Here is a 19,781-nt window from a genome sequence, read left to right as displayed (position 1 = left end):
CCCAATCTCGGTCTCAATCTCTCTCTTTCTCGGTGCGCATACCTATATTTACATCCCCACTCTCACACTCCACCACCAGGGCCCTCCATATCTTAATTTATCTATTTTTCTGCAGCTGCCAACTTTGTGTAATATATTATTTCCTGATCAATCTGTGTTTAACAGACTCCGACAATAATCCCGTGAAGAATCTAATCTCTGAATTTCTCTGACAATTTTTTGAGACTCTCCTTTGAAGTGTTACAGAAACCTTTGTTTGGGCCACAATAATAACAACTGTCTATTTTCATCAACAAGTCAGGCAACTAGAATTTAAGAATATCCTAACACTCAGTATAGGAGTAAAGTGCTATTGGTTCTCAGATAGTTATCCATTTTCACTCATTAACCATTATCAAAGCCTCTTTCTCTGTAAATAAAGGTAGCAGGGAAGATTTGAAAATGAGCTAAATATCTCATATTCTATTATTCCACTTATTATTAGAGATTTTGTTTTGCTTTGTTTTGTTTCTATCTTTTTTGCAGTAACCTTCAGATTTTTTCCTAGTAACCAGGGTGAAACCATTTTTACTCCTCTTCTTAATGCTTTTCTTTTACATGAAACAAAATAGTAATAGAAAGGGAAAGAAATATAACTTTTTCTTATTGTTTGAAGCCAGTAAAGGAGCTAAATTCAATGTATGTATGTATGTATTTAGTATTTTAATTGTCTTTCTTGAAAGATAATGCAGTATTTAAGCATACAGTACTGTAAAAAATCATCTGTACAAAACCTAAACTTTTTAAAATAAGTGTTTTTACAAATACTGATATATAATACATTTTATTAATCACTTAAGGGGTTTTGTTTGTTTGTTTTAAATTAAAGCACCCTGTGGAGGCAATTTAACAGGATCTTCAGGCTTTATTCTTTCACCAAACTTCCCTCACCCATATCCCCACAGCAGGGACTGTGACTGGACTCTCACCGTGAACACAGACTATGTTATCTCCTTGGCATTTATCAGGTGAGTTCCCATACATTTCCACATTTTAAAAATCTTTTTGCTCATTTGCTTTAGCATTTCACTAGGCAAATTTATTTCTCTGCATGACATTTTTTAGGTTTTTTTTTGTTGTTGTTGTTTTTTACCGATTTCAATGCTAATATTTTGCAATAAACGGTTTACAAATCCCTGTATAGTAGCACAGATGCCAATGTAGTTCTGAAGGCTACAGAACTACAGATGAGTGAGCATCTTTCACCAGTTTCCAATATAGAGGAGATGTGTTAAAGGTTGAGTAGTTTATTGACTGTCACGAAATGCTATATCTTTATAACATTTCCTCCCTCCCTGAACTTACCATCACTGTTTCAAAAAGTTCTGTTTGTCCTAAACTTAAAGATTAAAAGGTCAGTATTTCAAGGAATTTTTTCTCCCATATGTGTACCACTGAAAACTTTTTTGAAGTATCTAAATACCCATAGGTGCAGCACCACCACTGGACTTGGGAAGATACATATTCTACCTACTGTCCTTGCTGGTGGTCTCATTAAGTCAAGCTGACAAGAATTTGATGGGTATTTTCCTATACTCTCTCAGCAGAACTTGCCTCCTGATAGAACTTAACATGAGGTGTTCCAAAATTTACATTTGTTATTTAGCAGTATCAGCTGCAGGGTTAGCTTAGTACTGAAGCAGTAGAGGATGCAGTTTCCCGTGTGGCAAAGAAACCACTGAGTTTGAGCCCCAGCTCTGCCGCTATCATTTGTGTTACCTTGGGTAAGTTACTTATATGAATGAGCCTCTGTTTCCTCACATGGAGCTAACAGCTGTTTCACAGAACCTGACCTAACTCTTTTCCTTAAGATTTCAATGGGAATGTTAGGTACCAGCAACTTAAAGCGTTTCTAACTAGAAATGTTCCTAATCTTCAATGTCCAAGACTGATGTCTGTTGGCTCTATTAACACAGCCCCTTCTTCTGCTAGCATGTCAAAGGTGCTTGTTATTTATGTAAAATATTAAGCTGAAAAATCTTTCTAATATGTTGAAGCCAGGTTTAAAAAAAGAAATTAAAAAAAGGGTAATTCAAACTCATGAAAAATTTAAAAAGTAAAAATATATGGAATTATTTCTATAATTTGTAGTGATACATTGATAATTGGTAATAACAAAGCAACAATGATGACAATGTTAGTTATATGCCAGGACTCAGTTATAAGACAGTTTCCTGAAGTAAGTACTACTTTTCCCATTTTTACAGTAGAGGAAATGACAGTACCAACATTAGAAATGTCAGGGTGTATGATACAGGGCTTAGTTTACTTAAAAAATTTATTGTAGTTAATAACTGAGTGGTAGAAGGCTGTATTACATGAAGTGCATGACCAAAAGTTGATTTCCAGCTGTGTCATTTATTATGTGATCTTAGGGAGACCACTGACGTTTTAGGGCCTCATTGGGAAAATGGAAATGATAATCTCTTCCTTATACCAGAGGATTATTGACAAGACCAAGTTAATATTTATGAAAGTGCTTTGTAAAATAGAACATACTATTGGAATGTACTATCTTTCCAGTTTTTAAGGAAAAATAATTATTATAGATAACATTCTAAAGATTCCTAGAAAAAGATTGTTTTTTGTTTTATTCTCATTTCCAGAGAAGTTATAAATCAATATTTTGAATTATTTATTTAAACCCAAACTAGAAATTTAAAACAAAAAATACTGAAATTACTATTGTTAAATAGGATTTTGGCCTTCCAAAGATAGTACATTTAGACTATACTTACTATATCCTTTACAAAGAACTTGTTTCTAGTGATTCTTCCAATAGTGAGATAGGTAAGGAAATTGTAATTCTCATCGAACCTTAACGATAAAAGACATGACTTTCAGAAAGTTGTGTTTTACCCCAGAACAAGGGTAGTAAGTAATGAAATAAGACCTTAACCACTGACTTCTGCTACATTACCAAAATTCAGGCCTCATACTCTCTGAAAGGTTTCAAGAGTAATTAACTGAATCAGACATGTGAAGCTACTATTAAAACAAAATATAACAATATGGTGGTCCCCCAGTTTTCTCATGTTGCATTGTCCCTTTATACGGGAAGTTGGTAACCTCTGCATTATCCCAGTCTTTCTTCACCACTATTTATGTGCAAGTAAACTAGCTAGATTCCTCTCCCTTGTACATGTATACATAAAGGATTAGAATTGTGGAAACAACCTCTATCAATCTAGTGGATTTGGAAATAGTATCTCCCAACCTAGCAAGTTTTTTGTTTAGATGCAGAGGTGGTAAAACTTGACAAAATAGTTTCTCCATTGATGGATGTTTAACAACAGCAAGGTTTATTGGTTTTATTTTATATCATGAACTTCTTGACTTTTCTTAATGACCCACTTGAGTCCATCCTTTCCTCTGCCACAGTATGAGTTAGGTAATAGACACATGATTACATGTCTTCTGCCTTCTAAGTATGTGGGTTCTGTAATCACTATGGGACAATTCTCATACTTTGAAGGTTTTAAGGCAAGTTTATCATGCAAATTTTGCAATATTCAAATATTGATTTGAATAGTTTACATGCTAAAATGTCTTTATTCACACACTAATTTTGATGAAGAGTGTATTGGTTTGATTTGCCTATACTAGGTTCTAAAAGAAGAAAATATATTTACTTTCAGGAAAAAGAATACCTAGTACAATGTGTGGTGCTTTGAGTAATTTAAATGCAAATTTTGTCTTTACAACTTTTGTTTGAATCTGACATGGTGAGGTGAATTTTAAAACAGCAAAAATGCTCTTAAATTTTGAAGTTCAAGGGAAATAGTACCATTGACAGACAAAAGAGAGGTTGCATTTTTATGATGTAAAATATCTGGAAGAAAAATTTTTAAAAATGGTTATTGTCTTACACATTTTACTGATATAAAGTAACTTGCATAAGGATATGTAGCTAACAAAGGCAGAAGCAATGCTTGAACCTAAACTCTGACTCCAAATCCTGTATCCTTTCATCAGCTTATAAACTGTTTGCCTTACAGTCATTTTTATTCCCTATAGACACAATGCCAACTTAGAAATATTTGAAAATATCAAGGTGTCTTTTCTCTTTTCCAGTGCTGATTTGATATGCATATTCAGTGTGCTGTTGCCAGGTGAATTTTCAAATTAGCTTATTTTGACAGGGTCTGTTGTTATTTTTAAAGATGTTGATTGAATTAATATATGATTATGTGACTATTATGCTTAATACCTTAGTAATAACCATTCCACTTTTTTCTTTCTTTCTCTCTCCCTTTCTTTCTTTCTTTCTTGCTTGCTTTCTTTTTCTTTCATTTTAGTTTTAGCATAGAACCAAACTATGACTTCCTCTATATATATGATGGACCAGACAGTAATAGCCCACTGATTGGAAGTTTTCAAGACAGTAAGTTACCAGAGAGAATAGAAAGCAGCTCAAATACCATGCATTTGGCTTTTCGGAGTGATGGATCTGTTAGTTACACTGGATTTCATTTAGAATATAAAGGTAAATGTGAACATTTGATTTTAGCATCATGATTTAAATTTTGAACATTTTATACAGGAGAATAATGTTGTATTGACCATTGTCAGATGTTAGTAATATATGCATTTCTTAATGCAGACTACCTACAATTCAGCTCACAAAAGAGCTCTCACTGTAGACTTTTCCTATGAGTGAGAAGGAAATTAGCATTTTCCTAATTACTACCAAAGGAAATGTATCAGGCAAACAAATAAGCAATTAGTATACTGCAGGAGTTGGCTGAGACCACAAAATATTTCTTAAAAAGCAAAGTCATTTTTTGGAAGCTGAGGATTCACTCAAATATCAGGTATTCAGAGACTACTCTCAGTGATAAAGAGAATACTCACAAAGTATACTACTCACAAAGTATTTTGACAATCATGTTTCAGAAAATGTCAAAAAATATTTAAATATGTCAATATTCAGAATAGGGTAAATTGTGATGATGATAATATTTTAGAATATTTCTGCAAGTATTTAAATGAATCAATATTACAATGCTCTGGATATTTATAAATATATTTTTCTTAAGTTTTATATTCAATGACTATAAGGACAAATTAGATCTTAGTTGTTTAAAGTTAAAATTTATTTTTCAGTAGTTGAGTCTATAAAGGACAAACTGATAAAGGGATCATTTGAGTTCTGAAAATGCATACTTTGAATTTATTACTTACTGCTTAGATTTTCTTTTTTTTAATTATGAAATATTTTCAATAGCTAAAAATTATACAGAATAGTAAAACAAACTTCAAAGTATTTACCATCCAGCTTGACAAACATGGTGCCATATTTGCTTCAGATCTTGTTATTCTTGTTTTAATAAATATAATATTACATATACAATTGAAACTCCTTCTGAATTTGCACTGGGAAGAAGGGTTTGTTTCCTCAGGGCTGTCAAAGGAAGTCAAGATAAATTCCACAACTTCCCATGGCATGCATGGCATGGGTTAAGGAAGGCTTTTTTAGGGAAATGAAAAACAAGTCAGCCGGAAACAGTTGTTTGGAGCTCTCCAATATGTCCATCATTACTTGGAAATGCTTGCCAGAGCAAGGTATCTGCTCAACACTGACATGATATGGACTTCATTCTGATGGAAAGATTGAACCCTCTATGGGTCTCTCATCTTACAGAGCAAAGTAAGAAAATGGCCTGCTCAGTGGGAGAATATATGAGCTATTTGCTACCAAACAGTAAGGATTTAGGGTGCCAGCTATTTATTGGGGTTGTATGAAAATACTAGCTGCTCCAAACCAGGGGATCATGGGAAAGCTTAGACTTTGTGACTATGGTTTAGGAAGCATTGGTCTTATGGAGAGTTGAACTTGAGCAACATGCCAAAACTCTCCCACTGGAAGAGGCATATGTTAAGATGTGTTTTGTGGCCTCTTATATGGTCAGTTTTTATGCATGTTCCCTGTGTGCTTGGAGAAAAGAGGGTCATTCAATTTATGGGTGCAGTTTTTTATATATACTCATTAAATCAAGCTCTCTAATTATATTTCTCAAATATTTATGCCCTTGCCATTTTTGAAAAATCTGCTTGGCCTAGCAATTATTGAAATAGTTAGGGAAATCTATTATAATTCTTAATTTTTAGTTTTTTCTTAAAATTCTAGTGATTTTTGTTTTATATATTATGGGAACCTATTTTCAAGTACATATATATTGTATTTTTCTCATTTTTTTGATGTACTGAGTTTATTAATATTTATTCGCTTTTTTGATCTTATTTTGAGCTTTCTACTCCTTTTGATTTTTCTATCCTATCAAAATTTTCTCCTTTTATCAAAGTCATATCATTTCTTGATATTTTATTGTTCAGTTATTTGCTTATTTATTTAATATACACACTCCCATTAATGCCACTAAATCCCTACATATATACTAAAATGCAAGCTTCTTAAGAGCAAGAACTCGGTTTATTTACCACTATACAATGAGTGCCTTAGAATAATGCCTACACATTGTAATTGTTTGATAATTATTTAACTGATCGATTTTGAGTTGCTTAAAGAGGTGTTTTCTATTTTAAGTCAAGACATAATTAGAATCATAACATTATTGAAATGTAAGAAACCTTAGAGACACATTCATGTCCTGCATTTTACAAATGAGAACTTGCCTCTTTAGGAGTAGCTGCTTATATCTGCAAGGTGATAGGCTTATAAACAAGACCTGTTTAGGAAGAAAGGAAGGAAGGAAGGAAGGAAGGAAGGAAGGAAGGAAGGAAGGGAGGGAGGAAGGAAGGAAGGGAGGAAGGGAGGGAGAGAGGGAGAATGGGAGAGGGAGAGGGAGAAAAAGAGAGAAAGAGAGAAGGAAACTGTAAGCAAGTCAGTAAAGCTAGGTTCTATTGTGAATTGGTATTTAATAAAACATTTCCAGAGATCCATAGGATAACAGACACAGGAAGAATGCCACAAATTCTACCATACTCAGGGCAGATTGTGCTAATGTGTTACAGCATTCTTTGTCATGGAAACTGAACTTGACTTCACAATCCTTTCTCTACATTCCAGGTAGCCATTACTAAATCCATGTAATTTAGCACTTGAGATAAAACCTACTTGCCATATCTCAGCTGAATGTATTTCCCTTCCTGTTTCCTGTCTTGATCAATTTCCATGTCCCATTATTTCCAAAAGGTTAAGATTTATGCTGCCATAGGAAAAGGGACACCAATGCAATGTTTTTTTAAATAGGACAATATTTATTACTCATTATGTGATACTTTATTCTAGTTACAATGATTAACTCTTTCAATATAGTATCTCTGTCTTTCCCTTTAGCAGACACACTTATAAATGCAAAAAAATGTTAACTAATAGCATTATGAGATAAGTATTGCTATCCCTATTTTACAAATGACAAAATTGAGAATCAGATTGTTAAAATGAATTGCATAAAATGACATAAATTATTACTTCCAATAAGAGTAAAGGCAAATAAAAATATAAGAGTACAGGCAGAGAGAAATACATAAGCATTCCATGAACTATAATTCTTCTCCTTGGACCCTACAACTACTCCCCACCATCCTCAGCTACTACACCAGTGCCCACTTACACACAATTTCATGAGGTCTTATTTTTGTACTCCAGATGGTATTTCTTTACAAAGTTAGTGCTGAGTTTATGATACTCTCCAAATCCAACCTAATTAATTTTCTGGACTGGCCCTCAAAATTCTCATCTGTAGGGAAATTCCATCCCCCACTTCAGGGTCTCCAGGATCTGTCTTTTCCTATCAACCTCCCTATTTCTTAAAAACTGTTATCTCTTTAATAGTCTAGTTCCTTAAAGCTAATAAAGTAGTCTTGATGTTTATTTCTGCCATAGGCAAACAAACATGTCCGAATTTTCAAGATAAAATGTGCACCCCCAAAATGAATTGACGTATAACTGGATGTCCTGGATAGTAAGAACTATTCCTCTGTCATTTGTAATTCATGTTATATACTTTGACTCTGTTGATTTCTGTTAGCACTGAAAAAGTAAAGCTTTTAAGTCCTGACTTGCTCTAAATAATGGTATTAGTAGGTCTTTATTTAAAAAGCCATAGGTCCAGCACCTACCTCTATTAGAGCTCACACCAGAGTATAGTTGCCATTGCTTGTGTTCATACCTATCTATTCATCTCCCTCTTGAAGATAGACTGAATCTTATTTCTGTTTGTTTGCAAATACATAGTAGTTGTGCAAAGCATTTGAACAGTGAACAAATGCTATAGTCAAACATCACAAATACACAGGCTTGCTAACATGGATTCTAGAAGGAATACCATTTTACATTTACATAAAGCAAATGGTGGATATGCTCCAGTGTTGTAGACAGTAGTAAACTGGAGCAAAGAAGTAGACGTTTGAAGGTAAGGGGAGATGTTTTGCTAACTTGAAAGCAGTGTCCCCAAAGAGTTTAAATCAGTCTTGTCTCCATTTATCTTAATGTAATTTCAATGAGATACAATATTAAGAAATTCATACTTGGATACGTATTTTATTTTAAACAATGCTCTCTTTTGCATTGTTTTTGTATTAAGGCTATTTTAAATGATGTCAAGTATGTTTTAAATAATTCTAATTATATTTAATAAATGTGACTCATAGTAGTGATATCTATATTATTTTAACAAAATATATTATTTACATGAAGGAGAGAGAATATATACAGTCTTGTGCTACTGAAAGGGACCTCCTGGCAGCTGGTGTTTTAGCTGATAGGGGATGTCAATTTATATGCACCAAAAATCTGCAGTGGCAGACTTAACAATGGTTGTTTATATATGGCATAAGTTAGCCACCTTCTCCACGAACCTTAACGTATCATGAGTTACTTTCTAAATTAACATATGACTTTAAGGTAAGATACATCTTTTCACAGAGCAACCTATTACATTTCAGCTTTACCCAGAGGTGTTCTGCACCAATTGTTTAATTTACGTTTTAGCAATGTTTTCCAAAATAAAAGAGATACATGTGTGGTTTATATTTATTTTCAAAAAGCACCTTGGGAAATCTGGCCCTCTGTGAACTATGGATCTGCCAATAGAGAGAGCCTCTCGGGACTTATTATGATCATATGAGGGGACTACAATGCATACACAGCTTGAAGGGAGTTTAGCCTTATTATAATACCATCTGTAAGTCTTTATTAATAAAATGAAAACAAGAACATAGTAAAGCTTTAATTTTTCCAATTGGATCTTCTTCAAGACACATTTTTCAGCGTTCTAATGTCAAACTTTTTCATTAAAATAAGCATTTACAATACTTTAATTTCATGTGGAAGAAATTCTGAAAAATATTTTTTTTGTAAAAATGAAAAACAAATCTATAGCTAAGATATAAGCTCTATTGCTTATGATCACTTCTGTCTTCCAGCAGACATCATCTAATATGCTTTATTTGGAGAATATAAAGCAAGGGGCTCTTTTACCTGGGATCTATTCAGTAGGCAAATTACTATTATTCATAAATTTTAATGATTCATAAAATGAATTATTCATAAAGTAAATTATTTTATTAAATTAATTATTCATTAAAATACTATCAACTTGTCTGCCTCACATTTTTTTTCTAAAACTAAAATCATCTTTCCATCTGCTTCCTAGCCCTTTATATAAGGATTCTCCAGATGTTCTCAAAATTTCCAGATGTAATTGCTGTGGCATACAGGGAAATAAACAAGGGCAGTATTATTCATAGAAAGCTATTTATAGAAAGCTAATCCTTTAAATTCAAGGATTTAAAGCAGTATGTAAACATAATAATGAGATAAATGAATACTATCAAAATGAGGCTAGCAATATAAAATTGTTACAGAATCAATATTTTTAATTTGTCAACCATGTTTCCCTTTCCTCCAAAAGTAGGAGGTTTGTATCATATTACAGATTCACTGATATGTCACTGAAAATTTGGGGAAAACTTTAAAGAAGGAAAAAAGCAAACTTTTCAAAAGATGAATGTTAGGCAGTTAGACTTGTCAAAGAGATTAATCCTTTTAAATAGTAATTTCAATCCTTTTCTCTCAAGGAATTTAGTTCAGTTTCATGAAGGACAGCTGTAAATGTTAGGTTGCTGTTCTGCCTAAAAATTACATTGTGTTTTCCTGCTTATTTAAGAAAAGGATCAATGTCAGGTTTTATTCCTAAAAATTAAACAAACCAACCTCTGCAACACCAAATCCTCATTCTTAGTGACCAAAGAGCCTACTGGTTCTTTCCTTAAAATAGTATCATATGCATATTTTATCTGGGAAGAAATATAATTCCTTGGGCTGGGGAGCAATTTTTTATTGAAATCTGAATATGATATATGAAATACAGATTTCTTGTGCTGGTGTGTGTATGCATGCTTGTACATGCCTTTGGGAGATCAAGTTATTTAGTTTTGGAGTGAAGCTCAGAAATCAGGTTTATCGGACTTAACAAGCTCTAGTACAACTTCCCCCTTCATGTCTCTCATCTCCCTTTCACCTAGTCTGCTCATTACCCTTCAATGCTCAGGTTAGATGTCAGTTCTTCAGGAAGGTTCTGAATGCTTCTCCTTATGCAGCACACATCACAATCACAAGTATTTATTTAGTTATTTTCTTTATAGACTGTAAAAGCCATGAGGGCTAGAATATTTTTTAATTGTCCACTGCTGTATTTCTGGTGTTAGTTGGATAATGGACTCTTAAGTATTTGTTGGAAAGAAGGAAGGAAGGAAAAAAAGTGGACCTTTTCCATTCCTCCGGTATTCTAAATATTAAAATCATGTAAAAGTTTGTTTCCACCATTTCCTCTTCTTTTTTGGCTGCGTTGGGTCTTCGTTGCTGCACACGGGCTTTCTCTAGTTGTGGCGAGCAGGGGCTACTCTTCACTGCGGTGCGCGAGCTTCTCATTATGGTGGCTTCTCCTGTTGCGGAGCACCGGCTCTAGGTGCCAGGGCTTCAGTAGTTGTGGCTCGTGGGCTGTAGAGCACAGTCTCAGCAGTTATGGCGCACGGGCTTAGTTGCTCCGCGGCATGTGGGATCTTCCCGGACAGAGCTCGAACCCATGTCCCCTGCATTGGCAGGCGGATTCTCAACCACTGTGCCACCAGGAGAGTCCCCCACCGCTTCCTCTTTAGTTGAATTCAGAGAAGTCTATTGAAGTATTTTTTCCTAAAGCATAAATTTCTCATCATTTCCTATAAATGTTGAAGCACTTGGAACTCTGCAAACTTTAATGAATGGAATAAAAATATTTTTTCTGTTAAAATAAATCAGATTTTGATATATTATAACAATATGATTTCTGTAATAGCTGAACACCAAGATATTGTTGACTTAAATTCCAGTGATTCCACGAGTCCTATCCAAAGGTACACCCACCTCCTGAATTCCCATTAATATAAATTCTAATGTAGAAAATCACATTTGTTATCTTGAATTTGCGATGTCCCTTACGTTGCTCATCTCTCTTATTTCTTAAGTAATCTATAATAATAATAAAATGGAAATATTAAGGTGTTACCCAGATCTGTTAACAACACAGTGTTCTACTACTTATTTACCAGAATGGATGAACTAATCTGTTTCTCTACATATTTTCAAAATATTCTCTCAGTCTCTCTAGTTTGCTACCTGGGTCCACAGAAAACAGTTCTTTGTTGTGAATGGACTTTACTTTTCAATTTGTCTGTTACTATTAGCTTTGAAAGTTATTGGCTTTGACATAGACTCTCTGTCCAAAAAGATCATGGTTTGGATATTATAAAGATTTTGTTACTCTGTTTTAATGGGCAGACCTCTGACAGAAATGTGGGGAATGAGGTAGGTTAAGAGAAATGGTATCAGGGCAGAGACATAGGGGCTTTTACTTTCTTCCTAGTGATGAACTGAGATCAACATAGGCAGTAGTACTGTATCTATGTTCAGTCACATGGAATGAGTGTACATCATTTGGGGGGAAGATCTTTTAAATAATGAAATATTAAATAAAGAAATAAGTTCTTTTCCAAAATAATTCATTTAAAATACTTATGCATGGATTATAGCACATAATTTATAATAAACCACAAAACCCTGTTTGACCATAAATATTAGATACTGATTTTAATGAAAAGACCAATGAAGAATTTTATCTTTTACTAATCAATGTGAATTAGCAAAACGTCAGATATGGTTAAGGACTACTTTGTACTTTGAGCCCTCAAACAGAGGCAGAAAGGGTGTTGGTGCTTTCTGTTTATCTAGAGGTAGAAATGAAGAAATATTAAAAGTTTCATAGATTATTGTATTTTAAAGTAATTAATTTTATATCAACATTGTTTTACAGCAAAACTCCGAGAGTCCTGCTTTGATCCAGGCAACATAATGAATGGCACCAGACTTGGAATGGATTATAAATTAGGGTCAACAGTCACCTATTACTGTGATGCTGGCTATGTTCTTCAAGGTTATTCAACACTCACCTGTATCATAGGAGATGATGGAAGACCTGGATGGAATAGAGCCTTACCAAGTTGTCATGGTAAGAAAATACTTTTTGGCTGAGTTTTTATTATTAGAAAGAATCAAGAAATGTTTAAACCTGCTTCTGTTTTTTTTAAAAAATCAACTATTTAAAACACAGTCTACAAGTGTGGTATAGGCAATGCAGAGATTTTATCAAGGATTTTAAAATTGGATTCTGTAAAGAAATGGTTTTGAAAAAGTGCTCATATTCCCAGGTGTCTCTAAAACAATGTGCACATTATAGTATGCCAGCTCTCTGAGAGCAGGGATATTACCTCTTCTGTTCATTTGTGTGCCCTCAGGATTTAAAGGAGTACCTGAAACTTCAGGTACTCAGGAAATACTGACTGAGTAAATGAGGAACAGACACACTGAAACTGACATTTCAACAAAAGTAGATAAATGCAATAACAAATATTATCAAAAATCAGTGATAAATCTTTATCTGAAATAGGGATATAGAAAAATAGACATTTTTCCTAAGAATAGGTTGTCTAAAAACAATGACCAAATTGTAGCTACTCAGGCAGCTCCAGCAGCATAAGGAAGACCCAAGGGCACAAAAAGATGGAGAAATACCTAAAATTAGTTTCAGTAACATAATATCAGATATAAACGTTGCCAGATCTACTACAGCTAGAGTTACTAAAAGACCAGTACATCAGTTTCAGCGTGCTGAAGGATCTGACAATGATCATAACCAGGAGAAGATCACTTATCTTAGAAAAAAATCTTAGGAAAAATATATTCAAGAAGAGACTTAATATCTTTGAGATTAAGGCAGTTAAAAGAGGCACCTGAAACAGAAACATCACCTTCACTTGGGATATGGAATTTGCTAAGCAGTTAGCCACAGTAAATGAACAGCCCTTTCAGAATGGTTTTGAACAGATGACCTAGTGGACAAAAGAAGGGAAACTGTGGGAGTCCCCAGTTAACAATGAAGCAGGTCTTAATGATGATGGTTCAGAAATTCATGGATGTATATTTCTTGATAAATAACTGGAGGATTTTCCAAAATAAGGGCCAATCCACCATTTCATAAAGCTGGTTTCGTGTGGCCTTTCCAAAAACCCATATCAGAGTGTTACACAGAAGTGGAACACAGAGTGGTTTAAAAATTATTTTAATGAAAAACAAGTCATTCTCAAGGAAAGTTACGTACAACTCAGTTGCAGACCCTGGTAATTTTAACTTCAAGCTCTTGGAGATGGGTATTATAACTAAATAAAACAGTTTTACTAGTAAAAGCCTAATACTGCCTGTTCAAAAATCACATACTTACACATAACTCTTTTTTTTGGCTAGAAAACCAAGTTTTTGTTTTTTGTTTTCATTTTGAAGCTGAAATGTGCAGTGTATCAAAATTAAGGATTTTGACAAATCTAAAAGTCATGTGACATTTAACAATTGTATTGAATCCTCAAATGGCTTTTCATTTATGTCTTTTTAATTTATATCCCATTGCAATCAACTTTGCTAATAAGCACTATCATCTTATTGGTAGTCTCACTGTTGCTAGTGAATCAGTTACACATATACATATGTCCACTCTTTTTTAGATTCTTTTCCCATATAGGCCATTACAGAGTACTGAGTAGAGTTCCCTGTGCTATATAGTAGGTCCTTATTAGTTAACTATTTTATATATAGTAGTGAGTATATGTCAATCCCATTCTCCCAATTTATCCCTCCCCCCTTACCCCCTGGTAACCATAAGTTTGTTTTCTGTGACTCTATTTCTGTTTTGAGATAAGTTCATTTTACCCTTTTTAAAGATTCCACGTATAAGTGATATCGTATGAAATTTGTCTTTCTTTTATAACTTTATTATTGAAGATAGAGATACAGTGCAAAATACAGTTTAGTAAGGAGAAACAATGATATCACCATGGGAAGTTACCACAGACTCTCTAGTCAGTTGAATGATCCTAACGCATTGTACAAAATTGACATGGGAATGATACCATTCTGGGCAGATTTTCCAAACTATGGGTCACCACCAGTGAGTCATAAAATCAATTCACTGGATTGTGACTAGCATTTTTATAATTGATATAAAATTGAATAAAATAAAATAAAAGATAAAGACAAAAACATTATAATTCAAAGAACGTAGTAAGGATATTGTTTTCTGGAACTGTTTTCAGTTATATATACAGAGATAAATAAAGTGCAGTAAATAAATATATACCCATATTTGAGTGTGTGTGCATGTAGGTGTGTATGTATATGTTTGCAATGATATAAAGTGTATGTATTACTGTGAATTTCAGTGGAACAGGAAAAACCAGCAACTCTGATCTGATGATTAAAAGTTTGGATTTTTGGGGACTAATACACATGGTAATTTTTCTTAGTTATATAATGTATTCACCCATTTGAATTATATGTGTGTGATTTCTGAGTTACACAAGTCATTTGACCTCTCTAAGCATATCGTCTCTCATTTGTAAAACATGGATAATTGAAATCTTTGCTTCAAAATGTTGTTATAAGAAATTAAGAAAAGATAGGTAGCTACTAAATGGTCATTCTGTTAATATCAGAACAATTGGTTAATTCTTGACTTGAATTAACGATTTCATCCATCAGAAGTTAAAGGGAATAAAAAGAGAAATAATTACTTTGGATTTAATCCTGACAAAGAGAAAAAAATAATTGATGACATGGGAGTTTATAGGAAATGTAAGAGAAAGAGTGATTTATTATCTTAGAATTTAGAGCCATACAAAGGAGAAATCTGTTTATAGGCAGAAAAGCATACTAAACTTAGAAAAACACTTTTCACAATTTACTGTCAGTAATCATTAAGAAACCATAGAAAATTTCCAGGAGGCAGACAAGAAATAATCAAAAATCTGATGGGGAAAAATCAAAGAATACAGAAAACTACAGATCAAGAAGCTAAATGTTAATCACTGGAATAAATAATTAACTAGGTAGACTTCAGTGACTTAGGTGGGAAAGGCAGGAGCTCCAAAATATATTGCATTCACAAATAATATGCTCGCCTAAGATAATCCTATGTCTTTCCAATATTTCCAATGTTTCATGGGTCAATTATAGCCCAGTTAAGTATATTTCATGTTGGTTGAACAGTAGTATCTACAGACAATTTGGAGGGAAGAGCAGACCTGAGTTCATGTCCTCTTACTGTATCTATAACCTGAAGCAAGCTGAGCCTTGATTTTTAAATCTTTAAAGCCTTTTAAATCTTTAAATTAATAGTTATTAACTCAATAGATTATTGTGAAGATTAAGCTATTAATCACAATACATGCAGAGGGCCTAGTAAAGTTCCCAGCAAATACTGGCATGTTAATACATGTGATTTTTAACACAATGTTCTAAAAGAAGCATATCACTGGAAAACATGCATTGCACTTTGCATTGTATGTTATGTTTTAGTTGAACTAGTACATTTTTGTCATTTCAATATTAATTAAATCTAATTTATTAATGTTATTATATGAATACACATTCACTCATTCCTAAAAATAGCACAGGAGTTGATATTTTAAAATTTCTTAAAAGAGAATATTTTTTACCATCACTTACAACGGTTATCATCAGACTTTTAGTCATAATGCCAAGATATAAAAATCAGAAGTTGGGATTCCCTGGTGGCGCAGTGGTTGAGAGTCCACCTGCCGATGCAGGGGACACGGGTTCGTGCCCTGGTCTGGGGAGATCCCACATGCCGCGGAGCGGCTGGGCCCGTGAGCCATGGCCACTGAGCCTGCGCGTCCGCAGTCTGTGCTCCGCAACAGGAGAGGCCACAGCGGTGAGAAGTGCCGTGTACCGCAAAAAAAAAAAAAAAAAAAAAAAAGAAAGAAAAAAATCAGAAGTTATTTAATGAATGCTTTAATTTAAGGTACATTCATTATAAACATATGACCATAACTGATCATTTCTAGTATAGCAGAGAAAAAAGGAAAGCCCATTTTTTAGAACTAGATATACTTAACTCTAAACAATGATTTTAAGACAAGGAAAAAGCCTGGGTCAACTATGTGACCTTGTTCAATGTATTTATTTTGCATATCTAAGCATGAGATAATATTGTGTAATTTGCAAGTTTGTTGGGAGAATTATTTTAAATAACTTATTTAAAGTGTTTAGTCCTGTGACTGTTACTGTCACACACTACGGAGAGCTTAATACATTTTAGTTTCTTGATCAGGTTCATATGCATCTATTTGTTTTCCCTCATGGTGATTATACAGAAATCCAAAATATACAGGACTCACTGACTTTCAGATTTAATAAATTAATACTTTAAAAGTCAAAATTAGTGCATAAATCATGTGCAATAGAGCTAGAAGTGTTTGTTCTTTATAAGCATAAATTCCTTTTAAGGTAAATTTTGTATTTTTTAATCAAAGTAAAATGTGCATATGATAACTAAGAAAAGAATACAGAGAAGCGTACCATTTAAAGCAATATAAACCAATGTTCATCTGCCCTACCCCTCTCTATTCTCCTATTCCTCAGCTGAGTTTTTTAATAATTTCTATTTTCTCTGATGGCCCTCTCTGTGACTCTGCATAACATGAAGCTCTGTTCCTTGATTTACCAATATTAGACAATATCTACTGATTCCCTGATATAAAAGATAAATAGTTATGTCACATCTGCAGCTCCTCTCTTCAGTGTTTCAGTTATATTATTTTTGGTTATTCTAGTAATTGCCTTTGTCATGTATTAATTTGCTTATGCCTCTATTTGTAATTTCATCAATGTTTGAGAATTAGGTTGCCAGTCTTTGCTGCTTTTTATGCTAAGTCTTACCCTATAGAAGGAATCCTGATAAAAGTCTCTGATAATGGGAGCAGGAAATTTTGACTGACTGGTAGCCTTTGTTGCAGAGTACATGAGTAGGGAGTTAGCTATTAGACTGTGATCCTTAATGCCATCAGAAGATAGATTTTTATCATGGTTCAGGATTAAGTGTACATTTTAAATCTGAAGAAAATACTTTTAAGAGCTTATGTTGGACACTGCGAGATTATATTTGTCACAAGTAGATCCAGAATGATAGCATCCTGTGGTGGGTCCTTCTCAATGTCGAGAAATCCTGCAGTTGATCTCATGAGAATGTCACATATATTAAATGATGGCAGAACAGGATATCTGTACCTGCAATTCACTTTGTGATAAAAAAAAATGTGTTTGGAAAATAATTTCTTCTCTTCTTATTTTTCATACTTTTCGTATCTGTTGAAACCCTGAGATATTTTATCTATAGACATACTAGATTAAAAGAGAAGTCATATAGCATTCTTATCCATGATCTGATTCAATATTAGGTAAATGTATTAAAACACAAATGGTGACAGAATCCATATTTCCCCTTAATATTCATTACTTGATTTATTTCACCTAACGGTATTCCATTTGTTTATATAAATACATCTCTACCCTGATCTAGGGCACCAGTCATCTCTTACCTCTTAACCTCTCTCCTAACTAGTTTCTCTCATTTTCTTGTTTCCCCATGCAGTCTCTTCTGAACACAGAAAAGTAATCTTTAAACCATACATCACATTATATCACATATTTACTCAAAATCTATCAGTGCTTCCTAAATCTGAATAAATGCCAAAGATCATATAATATAAAGCTCTACTTAATCTACCTATATACAACCTGACCTTCCTAAATATTTTCCCTTTTTACTTTATTCTTTGAGCCACACTGGCCTCCTGGATGGTTCTTCAAAGCACTCATCACACTTCTGCCTCAGGGCTTTTGCACTCCTTGTCCTTTCTGCCTAAAGCTTTTCCCCCAGCTCTCTAGCTGGCTAGCTTTTTCACTTCTTGTAGGCATATGATCACTTGTCTTTTTAGTAGAAAAGCCATTTCTATTTACTTTCTCCTGACTCCCCAAAACTCCCAGGATGAAATCAATGTATCTAAAATTGAAATTGAAACAGTATATCCTGGGTAAAGATATCTCTGATATGTAAATCATTAAATTTGGGGATACTGACCACAGTACCAATGCAATAATTTTGTTGATTGATTGATTGAGGCATAATTGACATCTAACATTAAACTAGTTTCAGGTATACAAATAATGGTTTGATATTTATACGTATCATAAAATGATCACCACAGTACGTCTAGTTAATATTTGTCACCATATGTATATACAATTTTTTTTTCTTGTGATGAGGACTTTTAAGATCTATTCTCTTGGCAACTTTTATGTATGCAATACAGTAGTATTAACTATATTCACCATGCTGTACATTGCCATGATTTTTTATTCTGTAACTGGACCAATGCAATGTTCTCGATCTTTTCTACTGCCGTAGCCTACAGTGAGCACCCAAATAATATATAATTATAATGATAAGACCCTAAGAATAAACGTATTTGGACTGTTAAAGAATCAGTAGTTTGCCAATTATTCTAAAGAGAGAGTATCATTCATTCCTTTTTTCTCAGGTGTTTAGGTGTATCTATATACCTGGTTCTGTACTAACTATTAGGGATAAAGACATGAATTCAATATAGTCCTTCCCCCCTGGAGAGTTTACCATCTGATGAGATACAGACAGATAAGGTACATTGCTAGAAATAAAAGTAGAGTATCGTAAGAGCAGCATGGAGGTGCCTCTGAGCCAGTTACAAAGAGAGATCAGGGAAGTCTTCCTTATGAAAGTGATACATGAACTGAGTCTTAAAAGTATAATTAAGAAGGAACCAGGTGAGACACAAGGCATGAGGAGATGTTATACTTCACACCTAGGGTTCAGCATATATAAAAATGTAGAAGCAAGAGTAAACAAGAATGTTGGTAGAATTTCAAGCAGCTCAATAGGCAAAGTGTGCATGGGGAGGAGATAATAGCTTATCTGTATTGAACATAGTTTGAAGTTTTATATACATATTATTTTATATCTCACCACAACCCCAAGAATTAGGGACTACTAAAATTCTCATTTTACACATGAGGAAACCAAGACAAAGAGAGATTCAGGTAGTTGCTCAGAGTCATACTTGCCTAGCAGTCTTGTTTAGGAGTCCATGCTCTTGATCACTGCCCTAAAGGTAGGCTGGGCAATTCTACAAATGACCTTCTATTGATCTTTTTATATCTCTAGAGCCTAAGAGTGCCTGGCTCTTAACCAACATACTAGTTGTTTAAATGCTTCATGAATGAATACATGGCACCGGGAATAAGTGTGAGATTTTGGATTCTCCACTTATTTCTGTAATCTTCCTTTAGGCTAGGTATG

At 33.7% G+C, this 19,781-nt stretch overlaps 1 protein-coding gene across 1 annotated transcript in view; it reads left to right on the top strand.

The window, feature by feature from the left end:
• Window positions 1-19,781, top strand: part of CSMD3 (CUB and Sushi multiple domains 3) — a 1,064,314-nt gene that overhangs the window by 788,708 nt on the left and 255,825 nt on the right. The window contains exons 29-31 of the mRNA XM_004265377.3: window positions 869-1,007; window positions 4,338-4,525; window positions 12,354-12,548. Coding sequence (XP_004265425.1) covers window positions 869-1,007; window positions 4,338-4,525; window positions 12,354-12,548 — 522 coding nt within the window. The remainder of the gene's footprint in view (window positions 1-868; window positions 1,008-4,337; window positions 4,526-12,353; window positions 12,549-19,781) is intronic.

This window comes from Orcinus orca, chromosome 17, assembly GCF_937001465.1.
Source record: "Orcinus orca chromosome 17, mOrcOrc1.1, whole genome shotgun sequence".
Classification (NCBI taxonomy): Eukaryota; Metazoa; Chordata; class Mammalia; order Artiodactyla; family Delphinidae; genus Orcinus; species Orcinus orca.
Note: the sequence above shows the minus strand (reverse complement) of the source record. Positions and strands in the feature narration are given on the sequence as shown.